The sequence below is a fragment of the Panthera pardus genome, unplaced genomic scaffold (assembly GCF_024362965.1).
Source record: "Panthera pardus isolate Hobbes unplaced genomic scaffold, ASM2436296v1 HiC_scaffold_21, whole genome shotgun sequence".
NCBI lineage: Eukaryota > Metazoa > Chordata > Mammalia > Carnivora > Felidae > Panthera > Panthera pardus.
Window position 1 is genome coordinate 53,043,634 of NW_026526777.1, and position 19,674 is coordinate 53,063,307.

Here is a 19,674-nt window from a genome sequence, read left to right on the forward strand (position 1 = left end):
CAGATTTTTAACTTCTGTGCCTCAGGTCTCCTATCTTGGAATGGTAGCCATATCAGTCCTTCTCTCAGTAAGGCTGGCATGAGGATTAAATGAGTTAATATGCACAAAGTACTGAGAACAGTGCTAAGAAAATGGGAAGTGCTTCCTGAGTGCTAACTCTGATAAGCAGAACTTCCCTGAAAAAGGGCTGTCAGGACAAACCGTGCCTGGAGACATGCACAGGCGTCGCTTATATAGCCTCTTCATCTTACGTTTAAATATCCACACAGGGTGCTTGCACTGTGACATATTCAGAATGCTAATGCTATTCCACCTAAGTCTGGTTTCTAGTTCTTTCAAGAAATCCCGGTAGGAATTAGAATGGTACCTTCCTGAGAGAAGAATGCCAGTAGTTTCACTCCATACTAGGAGAGAGTAGAATGGCCAAATGAGTCTGCAGCAGGATTTCTGTATAATATAAAATCCCACAATCTGTGATAAAGTGGACATTCCCTAGCAAGTTTAACAGTGATGTTCATGTCTAGTATTCAAAATAATGTTGAGGGGGCGCCTGGGGGGTTCAGTCAGTCGAGTGTCCGACTCTTGAACTCTGGTCACGCAGGGTTGTGGGATCAAGTCCCACATTGGGCTCTGCACTGAGTGTGGAGCCTGCTTAAGATTCTTCCTCTTTCTCTTTCTCTTTCTTCCTCTCTCTTTCTTTCTTTCTCTCTCTCTCCCTCCCTCCCCCTTTGCCCTCTCCCCCAACTCATACTTGGTCTAAAATAAGAAACAAAAACCAAAAAAACCCAAAACAAAAATAATGTTGATTAATTCATTGAAAAATGATGGTGGCATCAAAACAGATTTGTAATTAAATACCTTTCTTCACTCCACTATTGCAAGGGAGGGGAAGGAGAGTGGGTTACATTTATTTATTAAAAAAATTTTTTTTTAGATCTTATTTATTTCTTATTTACTCATTCATTCAGAGTAATCTCTACCCTCAACGTGGGGCTCGAACTCATGACCCTGAGATCAAGAGTCACATGTTCTTCAGATGGAGCGAGCTAGGCACCCTGACAGTGGGGTACATTCAGCACTGAAACTGAACTCTGAAACTTCTCCTTTGGAAGGAAACAAGGGTATGTATGGTGCAAATACAAATTAGAAGAATGAACTTGATAAAGTACTAATCAGACACCAATGCTATAAAGGAATCATACTTTAGTGCAAGAATGAATTTATATTACACTTGACCTTTCCAGTATATTTTCAACATTCATGCTTGACTTCTATTCCATACTTGTGTATGTTTTACATGGTCTCTATGGCCAAATCCAGTCTTACACAGATCTCCTTAAGCACAGAGATTTAGCCAGAGCGTGGTGGCACTCAGTACCCCCGGCTGCTGCTCCTGAGGAAGAGGGTCCTGCCCTGACCGAGCAGGGCCAGAGATGTCTGCCAGCCCAGTAGCCTTCCAGCATCTCATCTGTCCCTCCACAGGTTCAAAAGTTTGGGATTCCCAAATTTTCCTAATCTGCAACATCTCGAAAATGAAAATATTTTCCACAGTGATGATCGATAGCCCTTTACCTAAGTGGCCTTCCTAATCAGAGCCAGATCTAACCTGTGTGAACAATGCCAATGGAGGCTGGTAGCTGGTGAAACACACTCTAGTTTTGATACAGTATGGTAAGTGCCGAAAACATTTATTAATATAAAAACTCATGCAGAGCAGCTCCACTTATTGAAATGAACACTTTTAAGTATGTATTATATATGCAGGAGAAAAGAGGCATCGTTCAGCATCAACAGTACAGACATTTAGAGGTAGTGCTCCTTACTGCTTTCCTGTGCTCTCCGGCCGTGAGCAGGACCACACCGTCCTCTTGGATCTCCATCAGTCTGATTAGTTCTGATCTTTGCTCCTCCATTATGGACTTAGCAACTGGAGAATTCCAGTTTCTATTGGCTTTTGGGAATACAGGTAAGACTTCCTGTGATAAAGAAAAAGACTTACTCACATTTTTTTTTTTTTTAAAGTGGGGTTGATTTACTTTTCTTGTAGTATATAAAGATTTCTTGTTCTCCACAGAACTGAAGATGGTCTTCATTCCCTCCCTCAACCCCTTCGAAATGATACTAAATGAATTACAAAAGGAATCTCAACATAATGAAAAAATGAAAGGGGATATAAGGTGGGGAAATACTGCAGATTTGTGGCAGGCTGCAAGGGAACAGAATAGGAAGGATCAAAGCAGCAAGACACAGGAAGCTCTGGCCTGGAGAAAATCGGAGCGGCCTCAGCACAAGAAGGAACTGATTTTAGCAGAAGCCTAGAGAGGCTCAGGACTCTTAGGAAGCTTTGGTTTCCCAGGGTAATGGGCAACGACTCTGCTGCTCCCACTAAACTGATCCTACCCATTCACAAAGCCCTTCCGAGGACCCCGTGCTCCCAAACAGCTTTAAAAAAAATTTTTTTTAAGTAACCTCTATACCCAATGTGAGCTTGAACTCATGACCTCCGAGATCACGCTTGTGAGTTCAAGCCCTGCATCAGGCTCTGCGCTGATGGTGTGAAGCCTGCTTGGGATTCTCTCTCTCCCTCTCTCTCTGCCCATGCACACACTCTCTTTCCCTTTCTTTCTCTCTCTCTCTTTCTCTTTCTTTCTTTCTTTCTCTCTCTTTCTCTTTCTTTCTTTCTTTCCCTCTCTCTGCCCATGCACACTCTTTCCCTTTCTTTCTTTCTTTCTCTCCCTCTCTCTGCCCATGCACACTCTCTTTCCCTTTCTTTCTTTCCCTCTCTCTGCCCATGCACACTCTCTTTCCCTTTCTTTCTTTCTCTCCCTCTCTCTGCCCTTTCTTTCTTTCTTTCTTTCTCTCCCTCTCTCTGCCCATGCACACTCTTTCCCTTTCTTTCTTTCTTTCTTTTTTTCTTTCTTTCTTTCTTTCTTTCTTTCTTTCTTTCTCTCTCTCTCTCTGCCCATGCACACTCTCTTTCTCTTTCTTTCTTTCTTTCTTTCTTTCCTTTCTTTTTCTCTCTCTCTCCCTCTCTCTGCCCATGCACACTCTCTTTCCCTTTTTTCTTTCTTTCTTTCTTTCTTTCTTTCTTTCTTTCTTTCTTTCTTTCTTTCTCTCTCTCTCTCTCTCTCTCTGCCCATGCACACTCTCTTTCCCTTTCTTTCTGTCTTTCTTTCTCTCTCAAAATAAATAAACTTAAAAAAAAAAAAAAAAAAAAAAGGACCTGAAAAGAAAGAGATAATTTAGGGACCAAAGGAGTAAGGCCCGAATCCTCAAAGGCAGTGAGAAATAGATTTTACCAATAAAAGCAGAATAAAGTATGATGGAAAAAAACAAGAAACAGCTACTGGGACATAAAAATGATTGGTTAAAAAGAATTCAACAGAAGAGTTGAAGAGATCTCTCAAATGAAAAGGACAAAGAGAATGAAGGGAAAGGACACAGAAAAAAAAGAGACATACAATTTACAAAAGGAGGTCCGAATAGAAATCAAAGAAATTCCAAAAAGACTACAGAGAATGATGAAGTCAAAACAATTAGTACTAGAAGAATTTTCCACAGATGACAGACATGAGCCATCACATTGGCTTCTAGAGTACAACACACTGAATGCAAAATGACCCAAAGGTACACAAACTGAAATTTCAGAACATGAACAATCAGGAGGCTGAATGCTTCCAAAGGAAAACTATCAGGTTTGCTACAAAGGAATAAATTCATATAAGCATCAGGCTTCTCATCAGTAACAACAGGTACAGGAGAAAAAAACAATGCCTTCAACAAGCTAAGGCTGTGCTACTGGGTAATACAGTGGCCACCACTCACAGGTACCTATTGAGATTAATTGAAACGAAATGAAATTAAGAATTCAGCTCCTCAGGTATACCAGCCACATTTCAAGCACTGGATAGCTATGCTGGCTAATGGCTACCATATTGGATGATGCAGATACAAAACATTTCCACCATCACAGAAAGTTCTGTTGGACAGCACTGCTCTAAAGGGATATGACTGCCAATTTAGGATTTTATACCAAAGCCAAATCAGCAATCAAATGTGAGGTTTTGAACATAAAGACATTCTTGGACCAGCAAGTTTATCTCTTGCCTGCCTTCCTGGAAGTTACGTGAGAATCTACCTCAGCACAAATAAGAAAGAGGAAGATCTGGGATCTAGGGAAAGTGGCTTCAACTCAGAAGCAGGATGTAGAAAAGGTCAGAAAGACAGCTGTGCAGAAGGTACAGAGTAGTTAGGTGTGGCCTGTGTATGGGAGCTGTGTCTCTCATGCAGGAAGTTAACAGATAAAGTTCAAAATGGAGAAGTAAAAAAAAAGGCAGTATGTAGATGCATATCTAAAAATGGAAGCACTCTGGTTGGAGTGGGTCTGAAGTGGCATGAGCTAGAGCAAACACTTATTGCATCTCATTGTTAATCCTTCTTTACCATTTGTGTTTTTACCTATGTGCATGTAGCATATTGCTAATTCATACACATATTACAAATGTAAGCCAAGTTAGAATATATTAATAATACGAAAAAAACAGGGGAGCCTGGGTGGCTCAGTCGGTTGAGCATCCAACTTCGGCTCAGGTCATGGTTTCATGGTTCATGAGTTCGAGCCCTACATCGGGCTCGGTGCTGTCATCACGGAGCCCGCTCCAGATTCTCTGTCCCCCATCCTCTCTCTGCCCCTCCCCTGATCACACACACGTTCTCTCTCTCAAAAATAAATAAACACTTAAAAACAAATAAATAAGTAAATAAATACATTGAAAAAACAGAAGCAGTGCCCATTTCTTCTATAAAAATCCAGGAAATTAGAACAGTAAAAAAGAAAAGAAGAGAAGAGGAAAAGCAGAAAATTTAATAAGAGTTCTATCAACTAAAGGCTACTGATCCTGTGGTTTCTAGATACAGATTTCAAACACTGGAAAGATAAAAGTGAAGAAACAAAATTGGGAGATCTAGAATTGCCAATTTTGAATTTTTGTCAAGGGCATAAAACAAACCTAAAACATTATCTACTAGTACCTCATTTCATAAAAGAAAAAAAACTTCTACATCAAAGAACAACGAGATGTAATGGATCATTCTTTAAACTCATTTAACTTTATGAAAAGCTTTTTATATTACTCTGACTTTTGTCATTTTGCCTTGACCTATTTTGGAAATCATTTTCCTAATCTTTTTCTTTCTTATTGAAAAATGCCTTTAAGCCTGAGGTATGATATGGCGGTGGGAGGGGTGGGGAGTCCATTTTCAATACTCAAATACTGTTTTTGTTTTGTGTGTTAGGTAGGCTTCTGGCACAGTGCAGAGACAAATGTGGGGCTTGAACTCACGACCCTGAGATCAAGACCTGAGCTGAGATTGAGAGTCAGCTGCTCAATTGACTGAGCCATCCAGGTGCCCCACAAATACTGTGTTTTTACATGGTTATGAGCAGTGTTTATTTAATTCTGTATTTTCCTTTTCATACAAATCATTACAACATGAACATTACCTCCATACTACAAAACTCTTTGGAGACAAAGTTTTAAAAAACAACTCTAGGGGCACTTGGGTGGCTCAGCTGGTTAAGAAATTCAACTTTTGGTTTTGGCTCAGGTTATGATCTCACGGTTCTTGAGTTTGAACCCCACATTGGGCTCTGCGCTGACAGCTCGAAGCCTGCTTGGGACTCTCTCCCCTCTCTCTCTGCCCTACCCCACTCGTGATTTCTCTCTCTCAAAATAAATAAACTTAAAAATAAGAAGCAATTTTATTTCCTTTGAGTTTACTTTATTTAATCATTGCCATATAATTTCATTTTATTCCTATTGTAAATGATACTATGATGAACATAGTCTTCTCATATTTAGAATGTTTTCTGTAAAGCATATCACAGAAAACCAATGACCCAAAGAGCATGATTATTTTTAAAGTTACTGATTCTGAAAAGGCTGAGGCCATCAACAGGTCCAGTGACAAGGTAAGAAGGCCCATCCCCCACTCCCGGTCCTCCATAGTTCAGTCCTACCATTCACCAAGCCAAGAACACACATGTGTCTGTCAAAGGTGTATTCCGGATTTTAAAACGGGTATGGGAAGAGCAATGAATGCAGGCTTTCTTTCAAACCTTGGGCACATGGGGCTCTAATCTACTCCTAACTGAATTAAAATTCCATATTTATTAAAAAATTTTTTTAATGTTTATTTATTTTTGAGACACAGAGAGACAGAGCATGAGTGGGGGAGTGACAGAGAGAGAGGGAGACACAGAATCTGAAGCAGGCTCCAGGCTCTGAGCTGTCAGCACAGAGCCCGACGTGGGGCTCGAACCCACGAGCCGTGAGATCATGACCTGAGCCGAAGTTGGATGCCCAACCGACTGAGCCACCCAGGTGCCCTAAATTCCACATTTATTTTAAAAACTATGGTTGAACTTTCACATTTTGATTAATGGTGAATTGGGATTAGATTAACTTTAGTAATAAAAAGACAATAATAAAAAGACAAAAAATGTTCTGAAGTAACAAGACCTCAAAACTAATGACTGTATAAGAGCTCTAACAATTATTAAAAATATTGGATCCCTAAAAGAGAAAAAAACTCTTGCAATTAAATCCTTACCTGATTAAAATGGTCAGCTGCCAATTTTCTAAGAGACTCAATGTCCTTCCTTTTTAAGTATTTCTGATGAAAGAAAATCAAAGTAAGCTTACAATATGACGGCTTCATAAACATGTCTATGATATCAAATGGGATACAAATATATTTTGTGTCCTTCCATCACAATAGTAAGATTCAACAGAAGTTTAGTTTCTGCTTCCAAGGGACAAAATTTTAAAGCTTGTAACAGGGCCTATTAACATTCCCCCTCCCCCCCCAATTATGCAGGCCTCACTGGAAATGGCTGTGAATGTATTCCACAGAAGATCCTGTGTGTGTGATATGGAGGGTAAATGTTCAAAACAAATCTTTACAACTGAATTGTGTAAGAAAAAATAACTTTCAGATCAAAAAGAGGACTCAGAATTTGCTTATTTCAGGTCTCAAAATGCTTTTTATATCTTACTTTTTCTAAATCATCTAAATCATCAAGCTTTGTAAGTGAGACGCCCTGACCATCATCATAACTAATATTCTTGGGGCACTAGACTAGGTATGGGAGACACAAAAAGGTGGAGACATGGTTCACAACCCCACACTTCCTATAATATGCATGGGGAAGACCGGGCATACACAAATTGAGGCAAACAATAACAACACACAATATACGTTACACTGAGCTTACCTGGACACATTCATTATGTCTAGAGTATGGACACAAATTACTTTCCACTAAACGTGAGGTGAATAAAAAGTAATGAGACTGAATTCTCATTCCCATTTTGAATACACTAATATGCTCCAGTATACAAACAAGTAGTCTTTCAAACTAGTAGTTTTCTTCAAAGAACTTCTGGAACCCCTCTTATTAAACTACGTTCAGCACAGGTGGGGTAACTCCAGAAAACAGACGTGTCTCATCGCTTCAGGGTCAGTGTTCGCCTAGACCAACCATTCCTTCTCCTGCCCTTGTTTTTTGTCTTTTGCTTTTCACAGCATCACTTCTTTTCTCCTCCCCTGTCTGAACGCAGACAAGACCAGAGCCCTGGGAAGACTGAGAACCAACATGCAAGTGCTGGAGCTGATAGGGGCTGGGAGTCTTTGGATAAACTGAGGCTGGAGCCAGGGTATGAACACAATTTCATGCTCATCACTGGTGGGAATGAGCCCAGATGAAGTAGAGGAGTACTTTATGGCATTTTTTAAAAGGAGGAAAAAAACCTCTAGATCTGGAGTGCAAACTCATACTCACAAGGTTTTATTCTCCACTTACAGTTTTGGGGACACTATTAGACTTCATATGAAAATATATATTCTTATGAAAAGAATTGTTCTTCTTGAAGTTTAAATGTGCCACTGTTGAACATATCTACTTCCCAAATATACGCTCTAGAGAAACAGAACTGTACATGACTTACTGCTCCTTCAGAGATACATATGGCCTTGACCGTTCCTTGGGGTTTACTAAGTGCATCTTGAAGAAATCCAACCTTTGTGTTTCTCAACACATCACTAATATCTACAATCTATAAAATGGGCAACAAAAAAGGGTAAGTAAAAAGTGAAGTGATTTTTATCTCAAAAACGTTTACAAACAAGATTCTAAAGAACCCAGTAGATCTTGTTAACATTTATAGAGTGCATTCATAGTGTTTACCATGCGTTGGGCACCATGACAAGGGTTAATATTCTAATGTATTATTCATTATTATTAATTCATTTAATCAGTACAACAGATTCTAAGATAGGTACTCTCATTTTTCCCATGTAACATATGAGGAAACCAAGGCACAGAGAGGACACTAAATCAGCCACGATGACACAGCTGGTGGGTGGCAGAGCCAGAATTTAACCTAAGAAGTCTGACTTAACAGGGGCACCTGGGTGGCTCAGTCGAGTGAACATCCAACTCTTAATCTCAGCTCAAAATCTCGGTTGATGATGGTTCATGAGCTTGAGCCCTGAGCCGGGCTTTGCGCTTAACAGTGTGGATGGAGCCTGCTTAGGATTCTCTCTCTTCCTCCTCCCCCTCTGCCCTCCTCCCACTCGTGTGTGCCCACATACTGTCTCTCTCTCAAAATAAAGAAATAAACATGAAAAAAATTAAAAAAAAAAAAAGAACCACTATTCCACATTACAAAAGAAGAAATAAAGAGTGCTGAAGTTGACAGCTGTAAGCTGTTAGTTAGGACTTTGTATATTATATATTTTTCATCCTAAGACATCCTAATGCTGCCTATTTATAGACGAAGTAGAACTTCAACTTCTAAGGAATGTGCACTGAGAAATGGGACACAGAAATGTCACCAGCATGACAGACATGAAGGGCTGTTCCCAAGAACAAATGAATGAGAGGCTTTGCTAATGGAAACTGCTCTATAGAAATATGACCCTTAACCTTAGTTAAAAATGTGTAGATTTTGATACTTTGAATAAACATTTCCATATGTTTGAGGTCTTTATAGGCTAGGGAAAAAGAATAACTCTTTTTAAAAAAAAAATTTTTTTTTAATGTTTATTTATTTTTGAGACAGAGAGACAGAGCATGAATGGGGGAGGGTCAGAGAGAGAGGGAGACACAGAATGTGAAGCAGGCTCAGGCTCTGAGCTGTCAGCACAGAGCCCGACGCGGGGCTTGAACTCATGGACTGTGAGATCATGACCTGAGCCGAAGTCAGATGCTTAACCGACTGAGCAACCCAGGCGCCCCAAAAAAGAGTAACTCTTAATCATCTGTCTTCCAAGTGTCATTTTAGCCTAAGAAAAATTGAAGAGGAAAGAATAGGGCTTTTTTTTTCCTTTCAAGTTACCGCTAACATCCACATAATTAATAAATTCTCAGTAATAAAAACTTTATAGCAAGAACCATGCTCTTAGAAATGGGTCTTAGAATACAGTAGACAGAAAAAAATTACTACAGTTTTAATGGGCTATTATTCTCTCTTGCTGTAGCTTGGTAACAAGGCTAAGATTAACAACAAAAAATGTAACAGTGTGTATAATTTGTTGTAAATTTCAAAGTGGTTTAAAAGACTAGGACTATGTGGGGCAGAGTCTTGGAAAAGTGAAGAGAGGTACCTTCATCCCAAAGCGAGTGTCGGGTTTATCAGTTCCATAGCTGGCCAATGCCTCAGCAAAAGTCATAGAAGGAAAAGGAACCGCCACAGGATCTTTATCACTGGGCCAGGAATACTGGAGCAAGCCCTCAATTAGACTCCGGATTCCAATCTGGTCTACAAAAGACATCTCTATGTCAATCTGAAACCAAAATAACATATGGAAACTAACTTAAACAGCCATGATATTAATATGTACATATTTATATATTTCTCTGGTTTCAAGTTACCACAGGATTCTGTATAAAAATACTTAATGCGTGGATGAAGGTTGGGGGGACAAATATTACCGTACATCTGTTTTATGTCAGGCATTGTGTGAATGCTTTACAAATATCAGCTTGCTTAGTTCTCATCGCTATTCTCACAGCTGAAGGCTGGGAGAGGCTACGTAACTTGCCTGTGTACATGCAGTTAGTAAATAGTGAAGATGCATTTGATTCCAAGTCTGGCCAACTCCAAAGCTTATGATTTTTGCACTTCACCATACTGATTAACATGGTATCATACAACAATCAAATCATGATAGATTCGATGAGTCCAAAGATTAAACAGATTAAATACCAACATACAGAATTGTTGATTCGTAATGTACGAGATTTGTTTTAAGAACTTTATCCTACCATGGCCATTAAAACACTGTTGGTATCTCTGGCATTTCTTAGTTGATGACTATACTCCTTATAAAACGGACATATGGAATGGATCAAAAATTAAACCATTAGTGTCTCAACTGCAGGTTAGTTTAATTAAACATCTGATGAATAAATGTAATGAGCAGTAAAGCACCGGCATACACTAGAGATATTGTGGGTTTGGTTCCAGACCATGGCAAGAAAGTGAATATCACAATAAAGTTGGTCAAATTAATTTTTTGGTTTCCTACTGTATATAAAAGTTATGTTTAGGGCACCTGGGTGGCTCAGTTGATTAAGCCACCAACTCTTGGTTTCGTCTCAGGTCATGATCTCACGGTTCATGGGTTCAAGCCCCACATCGGGCTCTGTGCTGACAGTGCTGAACTTGCTTGGGATTCTCTCTCTCTCCCTCTCTTTCTGCCCCTCTATCCCATGTCTTTCTCACTCTCAAAATAAATAAATAAAACTTAAAAAAAAAGGCATGCTTCACTATAGTGTAGTCTATTAAGTGTGCAATAGCATTATGTCTAAAAGAATGTATACACCTTAATTAAAAACACTTTATTGCTAAAAAAAATGCTAAGCATCATCTGAGCTTTCAGTGAGTCGCACTGGTCACAGATCACCAAAACAAATATAATATTCATGAAAAGTTTGAAGTACTGCAAGGATTACCCAAAACGTGACACAAAGACTCAAAGTGAACAAATGCCATTGGAAAATCCGTGCGGATACTTGCTCCACCCGGGGCTGCCACAACCCTCAACCTGTAAACGAGGCGATGTCCGTGAAGCATGCGAGAGGGGAGTGCAATAGAACAAGGTATAGCCTGTGTATGAAATTACGGCCCGGTCTTGAAATGCGTGGCCATAGCAAGGCTGAGTAAGTGAGAGACAAAAGTGAACATAACTTAGTACCTGAGTAAACTCGGGCTGTCGGTCTGGTCTCGAACCTTCATCTCGATAACATCGGGCAACCTGAAAATACCTACAATTGAAAAATAGCACGATTTGAGGCATGATTCTAGGAAGATACACATACTTTTCCCCAAAAGTTCATGGCAGTGCAGTCTATGAAATCAATTAATAATGGTACCTGGAGGAACATAAGAAATTTAAAAATTCTTTATGATGCTCTAATCTAAGCAGATATACAGCAGACCCACAAGAAACTATACGTTGTCTTAAAAATATACAAGGGCACCTTCTGATATTCATATATTAGACTGGCATGCAAGGCAGTCTATAGTGCTTTACACACGCTCTTTGCTTTGCTTTGCTTTGGCCAAAGTGAAACACTTGTCGCTCCATGGCTTGTGCCAGGCCGTTCCCATTCTCATCTTTATCTGCTGAGACCCTGCATTATCCCAGAAGGCCTCGCCCACAAAGATTTTTTTCCTATTTCCCAAAACAATATCATTTCAAACCTCTTTATACCAGGTTTGCAACCCTTAACAAACTTATTTTTGGGTTCTATCACAGTTGGTTTTATTTATTACTCTGTCTTACTACATTCATTAACTCCTGGAGAGCGAAACCTATTCTTTTTGGTTTCTAATTCCCTGCACATCTACTAGCATAGAGCTTTGCATATGGTGGCCACCCAAAAAATCTTTACTCAATAACGACTATAACGTTTAGGGTATTTTACAAGTATTTTCCAAATGCTCACACATTTCCTAACTTCTTTTAAGAGATCAGATATTTTGTGTTCCCTTTTCTCCTCTCCACCTCCCTCCCCTTTCTTTTTCTGACAACGAACTACTAGCAATAGAGCTCACCTGTCTAAACCACCAACCATCAGAAGCTGCTTAAACTGTTGAGGACTCTGAGGGAGACAATAAAACTTTCCAGGTTCCCTGGATGGTATTACAAACTCTTTTGCACCCTTTTAATGAGAGAAGGAGAGCAGAAATATTGTTAACAAAATCAAACCTAAGGCCTGGTGGAAGTTAATACTTCAGCTCATCACTGAAATTAAAGATCGGGGAGCCTAGGAGGGCGGGCGTCAGTTAGGCAACTGACTTCGGCTCAGGTCATGATCTCACGGTTTGTGAGTTCGAGCCCCGCGTCAGGCTCTGCGCTGACAGCTTAGAGCCTGGAACTTGCTTCTGATTCTGTGTCTCCCTCTCTCTCTGCCCCTCCCCCACTCATGCTCTGTCTCTCTCTGTCTCAGAAATAAACAAACATTAAAAGAAAAAAAAATTAAAAAAAAAAAAAGAAATTAACTAAAGATCAATGACAGATCATTTCTTGCTTATCCTTTAGTCCCCCAAAAGGCTTGCACATAGTAGGCTTTAAACTATGTTTGCACCTGGTAGGTAATAAATGTATGCTTGTTGAAATGATTTTCGAATTCTGTTACTAGCTTAAAGAATTTTGTGCAATTCCTTTCCAATAATTGCTAACTGCTTTTTAAAAAAAAATTCTTTTATTTTTAAAGTTTTTAAATGTTTATTTATTTTTGAGAGAGAGAAAGAGAGAGAGAGAGAGAGAGCTCAAGTTGGGGAGGGGAAACGAGAGGGAGACACAGAATCTGAAGCAGGCTCCAGGCTCTGTCAGCACAGAGCCCTTCGTGGGGCTCGAACTCACAATCCATGAGATCATGACATGAGCTGAAGCCAGACACTTAACCGACTGAGCCACCCAGGTGCCCCTCAAATGTTTTTATTTTAGAGAGAGTGAGAGTGCAAGTGGGGTCGAGGGACAGAGAGACAGAGAGAGACAGAATGTCAAGCAGGCTCCTCGTTCAGCGTGGGGCCCAATGTGGGGCTCAATCTCATGACCCTGGGATCATGACCTGGGCCAAAATCAAGAGTTAGACCCTCAACTGACTGAGCCACCCAGGCACCCCACTGACTGCTTTTTAAAATTAAACTACAGTTTTATAAGTCCATAGACTGTATAAATAGAGTAAATACCAATGTTTAGAAATTTTAATTCTTGGGTCGCCTGGGTGGCTCAGTCAGTAAAGCGTCTGACTTCTGCTCAGGTCATGATCTTATGGTTCGTGAGTTCAAGCCCCACGCTGGGCTCTGTGCTGACAGCTCGGAGCCTGGAGCCTGCTTCAGATTCTGTGACTCTCTCTCTCTCTCTCTCTCTCTCTGCACCTCCCCCGCTCATGCTCTCTCTCTCAAAAAATAAATGTTAAAAAAAAAATGTCAGTTCTTAATGAACAAGGGGTTTATTTTTAAGGAAACAATTCATTATTATTAATTTTAAAGAAATGCTTATTTATTTATTTGAGAGAGAGAGAGAGAGAGAGAGAACGGAGGGAGGGAGAGAGAGACAGAGAGAGCACAAGTAGGGGAGGGGCAGAGAGAGAGAAAATCCAAAGCAGGCTCCACACTCAGCACAGAGCCAGGGCTCAATCTCATGACCTTGAAATCATGACCTGAGCTGAAACCTAAGAGTCAAACGCTTAACCAACTGAGCCACCCAGGGGCCCCCAACTTTCTCAATTCTTAACAAAACCTAGGGGCACCTAGGTGGAAGACGGTTAAGCATGTGACTTCAGCTCAGGTCATGATCTCATGGCTCATGAGTTCAAGCCCTGAGTCGCGCTTTGTGCTGACAGCTCAGAACCTGGAGCCTGCTTCAGATTCCGTGTCTCCCTCTCTCTGCCCCTCCCCTGTTTGTGCTCTGTCTCTCTCTCTCTCTTAAAAATAAATAAACATAAAAAAAAATTAAAAAAACAACACCCAAACCTAGTTAATATGACCATCTTGAGGCAGTAAAATATATGGAAAAAATATAGCCAAGTGAATATAAAAACAAAGTGGTCCAATTTCATAACTAGTAGGATATTGTTAGTAGGCTGATTTAAGGAATATACATACCCCTGGAGTCCTCTTAAACAATGTTGGTGTTTCTATATCCACAAACCCTAAAAAGAGAGAAGCATCAGAATTTAACACATAGGAATTTGTCAAATATGTTGTCTACGATTCAATTCAACAAATCTGAGGCTACATTTTAATTAGGAATTTTGACTGAAATAAGTTACCATGCCTACTGAATACTGATTTCCACACATCCAAAAAGGAAGCTGAAGATTTTCATAAAACCCTATTTGGTTCATGAAGTGACACTTTTGTCATGAAATAATTCTAACTATTTGATGGATTCTTGTCTACTGAACTGTTTTGGTTTTCTAAATGTTCTGCTAGTATAGTAAAAATAATGTAAACATAGTAGGAAAAAAAACCCAGGACTGAATGAAGAGTCTAGTTTAATTCACAGGACATTTCTGAGCTCTTAACAAATTAGTATAAGCATGATAAAGAATTAAGAAAACTTAGAGATAACAGCCAAAGGGCTGTCCCACCTTCAAGACATCACCTTTAAACGGCTGTATTTGTGACCTAACAGAGAGCTAAATTATGCTCTAAGACACAACACTTGGAAATAAACCTTTCTTCAAAAACTGCTTTACACATTAAATGAATTCCAGACCTCTGGCAACTTGAGACCCAATGATGCTAAAGAGAGGACACGATAAAACTGCTGACGAAAACAGAAGACATGCTGAAAAGCTCATCGAGGTGTCCCTTACCATGTAGATTACAGAGATATTCCCGCATTTTCATGACCATCCGGGATCTCAGTCGCAGGTTGTACTGCATTTGGAAACTGCGCAAGTCTAAGTAGCGGTACTGCAAACGAAGAGCCTCTGTTTTCTATACAAATTTAAAGAGTTTTATGTTCAAACATTTTTTGAATACTAAAAAGATATTTAATGCAGAGCTTGACTTTTCAAAAACTTCAGTTTTATCTTTAGTTTCCACCATTTGTGAATAAATACAACACCATTCTTTTTTATTTATTTATATTTCATTTCCTTTATTTTAGAGAGAGAGATAATGAGCAGGGGTAGAGGGCTAGAGAGAGAGAGAGGAGAGGGAGAGGGACAGAGAATCTTAAGCAGGCTCTGCACTTAGTGTGGAGCCCAACTTGGGACTCAATCCCACAACCTTGTGTCCTTGGGACCCTGGGACCATGACCTGAGCTGAAATCAAGAGTCGGATGCTCAACCGCCTGAGCCACTCAGGTGCCTCTAGAACACCATTCTTAATTCTGACAGCTGCTAAGTTTGTTACTAGCATAGATTTTACATTATTTTTTTTTACTATTATTATTGTTACCTTTTACTGATTGCAATTTGCCTACTCTCACTAAACATTTATCCATTCATTTAAGCCCACAGTTGAGTCTTGACAAAAATATTTGAAGACTTAAAAGATTTTTTAAAAATATACAGCAGGGGCGCCTGGGTGGCTCAGTCGGTTAAGCTTCCGACTTCGGCTCAGGTCATGATCTCACAGTTCGTGAGTTCGAGCCCCACGTCGGGCTCTGTACTGACAGCTCAGAGCCTGGAGCCTGCTTCACATTCTGTGTCTCCCTCTCTCTCTGCCCCTTCCCTGCTCATGCTGTGTGTCTCTCTGTCTCAAAAATAAATAAACATTAAAAAAAATTTTTTTTTAAATACACAGCAGAGTGCAAACAGCTATGACATTATCACCTGAGTTGGACTACAGGTAGAAGAAATGCAAGGGGACACAATCTCCATGGCTCAATGCATCGGAACTGGTGAGAAGGTCTGCTTATTTTCAAGCCTGTAAATCTCTGCATCTCTCTCTGTGCTGACAACTTTTTTTAAGTCCTTTTTCCTCAAATAGCTTATTTCTTTGATAATAGAAGAACTGTCACTTCGTTCTGAAAGCTTAGCTGGGGGAAAAACTGGATTTCCTTTTTCCTCCCCCACAGAAAGATCAACCCTGTAATTACATTGCTTTTTCTACTTAAAAGATTAAGTTTTGAGAACTTAAATGTAACACTAAGTGACTATGCAATCAATTTAAAAACCTTTTCATAGATCAGTTTACAAATTAGATGTATATACATCTAGAACTGTAAATAATTGTGACAAAGCTCCAGATTATCTGGGTGTACTCCCCAGAGCTATTTAGCTCCAACAGCCCCTCAAACTTTGGCAAAGAACATCCTAAATTGCAATAATCAGATTTATATGCTTGGGAAGTCAAGGAAATGTTTTATCACTGTTAGAGGCTTAAACTTAAAAATGCAGGATCCCCCCATGCCATCTGACTATTTCCAAGCTTGACACAAATTTTCCTTCAAAATGTAAAACAGAAGCAATAAAAAACTTGAAAATAACAGCTCAAGTCTTAAAGGTAGAACCATGTTTCAAGCTGTCTGAAAAAGCAGCATGGGTGTTAAGGAACTGCAACAGCTTAATGCATTGTTGCTATTTCAGAACAGTTCACAGAGGAATAGAAGAGAAAACTTCAGGGGCACCTAGGGTGGCTCAGTCGGCTAAGCGTCTGACTCTAGATTTCCGCCCAGGTCATGATCTCACTGTTTGTGGGATTGAGTCCGGCATCAGGCTCTGTGCTGTTAGTGGAGCTGGGGATACTTTCTCTGTTTGCACGCTCTCTCTCTCTCTCTCTCTCTCTCTCTCTCTCTCTCCTCTGTTTGCATGCTCTCTCTCTCTCTCTCTCAAAATACATAGATAAACTTAAAAAAAAAGATTATAAAGAAAAAGAACACTTCACAGTACATCTACAATAAAACACTTGATTTTGTGTTTTAAACTTTTTCTTTTAAAAACTCTGAAAACACTTTACTGGTTATCAACATTTTCTAGATACTCTATTATTTTTTAATAACAAAGGATGGCACCTTCACGAAGTCCTTAATTTCGAAGGGCAGCTTCTTGCAGGCATTCAGAAGTTGAGCTGATTTAACTTTGATTTCAATCTCACCTGTTGGCATTTTCTTAAAGAGAGAGACAGACAGAAGAGACCTATGTTTAAAAAATCACTCATCAGGACATGTACACAGTGAACATCTGTAAGACACATGCACTTATTTACATTTACATATGTAAACTGTGTAGGTGCTTAGAGCACATAATCCAAAGCATAAATGTGTGTGCCAGATTTTGACATTCTTATGCATGTCTGTGGTCGATGTGCTCATTAACAGATGTCTTAACATGACCATCTGCACAGGTGTGTGTTTGTGGTGAAGATTTGGAATCTGTAGGATCATTCGTAGAACTTGCAGAGCTTTTTGTGCCTGATGTCTAGCAGGTGCTCAGTCTCTTGCTGAATGTGCAGACAGTGCAAATATATACAGGTCAAATTTATACACGGTTTCTAAACTACTCACTGGATTCTCTTGTCCTGGAGGTCGGGAAATTACCATCCCGGATACTTGCACCACAGACTCCATTGGGGCTTCACATAAAATCTTCTTCACAGAAGCAGCGGACTATAGAATAAGAGAGGAAAACAGTTCTGACGAACACATGAACTTAAAGGAATACGTAGTAACTACAGTAGTCTATGATTTATGGAAATAGAAATACTCACGGCTTAACTACTGTCCTTAAATACTGCCATAAATCCTGGGGCTGCCCTTAATGACTTTATTAAAGACTTTGGTAAATGACATCCCCATTTTGACTCCATAGAACACAGCCAGTAAAACTATTAGGTAAGAGTTTAAAAATTTTTTCCTTAAAGGAAAATGAGGAGAATGATGGATGTAAACAATTCCTACATACTTTTAAGGCAACTGTCTCCAGAGTTAGTCTTGGGGGCAGTTAAATCCAATAGCAATAATGGAGTACAAATGAAAGGAATTCTCCTGGGTTAGCTATGCTCTGGATCCTCATTCTTGAAAGATAATTCATTGCTCTTCACTTACTTCAAAGACTAAGAGCTGAATAAATCGTATGTTTCTTAGGTATACAAGCATTTGTAAACATTACAAGAGAAACCAATATTGCCCAACAAGTATCACATGAGCTATTTTTTTTTTCATGTTTGTTTATTTTGAGAACGAGAGAGAATGAGCGAGTGCATGTGAGCAAGGGAGGGGCAGAGAGGACACAGAAAAAGAATCCCATGCAGGCTGTGCACTGGCAGTGCAGAGCCTGATGTGGGGCTGGAACTTATGAACCGTGAGATCATGACCTCAGCTGAAATCAAGAGTTAGATGCTCAATGGACTGAATCACCCAGGAGCCCCTGACACGGGCATTTTTAGTTCATCTAATTTTAATGGTAATTATTTTTTGAGCAGGTAGTACCTTCACACGGCTCAAAATTCAAAATTCAAAGGGTACGAATAAATATACAGTAAAAGTCCCACTCCCCAGAGGTACCCAATGTTACCAGAAACTTACATATTGTTTCATATGAAGGAACACTTCATAACAAACACACATACACATCCCTTTTTATGCAGGTAATAGGACTCTACGTGCTCTTCTGTATCCTGTTTTTTTCACTTGACAATATATTTTGGATTTTTTTCCAGATCAACACATAAAGAGTTTCTTTCATCTTTTTTCTACGGCTATAGCGATGTACATCACTTCTTATAGGAGTCTCTTCTTAGGGGGGCATCAAGGTTTTCCCCCATTTTTTTCTATTAAAAAAATCCTGGGGTGTCTGGTTGGCTCAGTCGGTTAAATGTTCAACTCCTGATTTTGGCTCAGATCATGATCTCACAGTTCATGAGTTCCAGCCCCACACTGGGCTCTGCGCTAACAGCTTGGAGTCTGCTTTGGATTCTCTCTCTTCCTCTCTCTCTATCCTTCCCCTGCTCATGCATACACACACTCTCTCTCTCTCTCTCTCTCTCTCTCTCTCAAAAATAAATAAATAAACATTAAAAAAATTCCTGTAAACAGGGTGCCTGGGTGGCTCGAGTGAGTTATGCCTCTGACTTTGGCTCAGGTCATGATCTCGTGGTTCGTGGGTTTGAGCCCCGCATCGGGCTCTGTGCTGACAGCTCGGAGCCTGGATCCTGCTTCTGATTCTGCGTCTTCCTCTCTCTCTGCCCCTCCCCTCCTCACGCTCTGTCTCTCTCTGTCTCAAAAATAAACATTAAAAAATTAAAAACAAAAAATTCCTGTAATGAAGAACCTTGTATTTATGTCATTTGCATTTGTGTAAGGTTAGGGGTAAGATAACTAACTGGAAATGAAACGAATGTTTTGAAACACTTACTAATTTGATATTGCCAAACTGCCCTCTGTAGACTTAGTGCCAATTTGTATTCCCCCACAAGAATGTATGAGTACTTGTTTTCCCAAACACAGTGTGCTATCCATCCAGTTTTAATGACAATTCTGTGTAGTTTTTTTTTTAATTTTTATTTTTTTAATGTTTTTATTTATTTTTGAGACAGAGAGAGACAGAGCATGAGCAGGGAGGGGCAGACAGAGAGGGAGACAGAGAATCCGAAACAGGCTCCAGGCTCTGAGCTGTCAGCACAGAGCCCGACGCGGGGCTCG

At 39.8% G+C, this 19,674-nt stretch overlaps 1 protein-coding gene and 1 long non-coding RNA gene across 5 annotated transcripts in view; one reads left to right on the forward strand and one right to left on the reverse strand.

Moving 5' to 3' along the window:
* The window catches only part of DARS2 (aspartyl-tRNA synthetase 2, mitochondrial), a 31,143-nt gene that overhangs the window by 7,836 nt on the left and 3,633 nt on the right, over window positions 1-19,674 (reverse strand). For 3 of the 4 annotated variants that reach the window (XM_019425230.2, XM_019425257.2, XM_019425248.2), the window contains 10 exons: window positions 17,539-17,640; window positions 17,047-17,142; window positions 14,900-15,023; window positions 14,184-14,230; window positions 12,126-12,232; window positions 11,263-11,332; window positions 9,670-9,849; window positions 8,010-8,117; window positions 6,613-6,675; window positions 1,824-1,976 (listed from right to left, as the gene is read on the reverse strand). In XM_019425230.2, coding sequence (XP_019280775.2) covers window positions 1,824-1,976; window positions 6,613-6,675; window positions 8,010-8,117; window positions 9,670-9,849; window positions 11,263-11,332; window positions 12,126-12,232; window positions 14,184-14,230; window positions 14,900-15,023; window positions 17,047-17,142; window positions 17,539-17,640 — 1,050 coding nt within the window. The remainder of the gene's footprint in view (window positions 1-1,823; window positions 1,977-6,612; window positions 6,676-8,009; window positions 8,118-9,669; window positions 9,850-11,262; window positions 11,333-12,125; window positions 12,233-14,183; window positions 14,231-14,899; window positions 15,024-17,046; window positions 17,143-17,538; window positions 17,641-19,674) is intronic. The other variant, XM_019425236.2, reaches the window with a different exon arrangement.
* On the forward strand, window positions 57-1,877 carry LOC128778856 (uncharacterized). The gene is made up of 3 exons (XR_008424663.1): window positions 57-1,121; window positions 1,483-1,671; window positions 1,765-1,877. It is a non-coding gene; the product is annotated as an uncharacterized LOC128778856 (long non-coding RNA).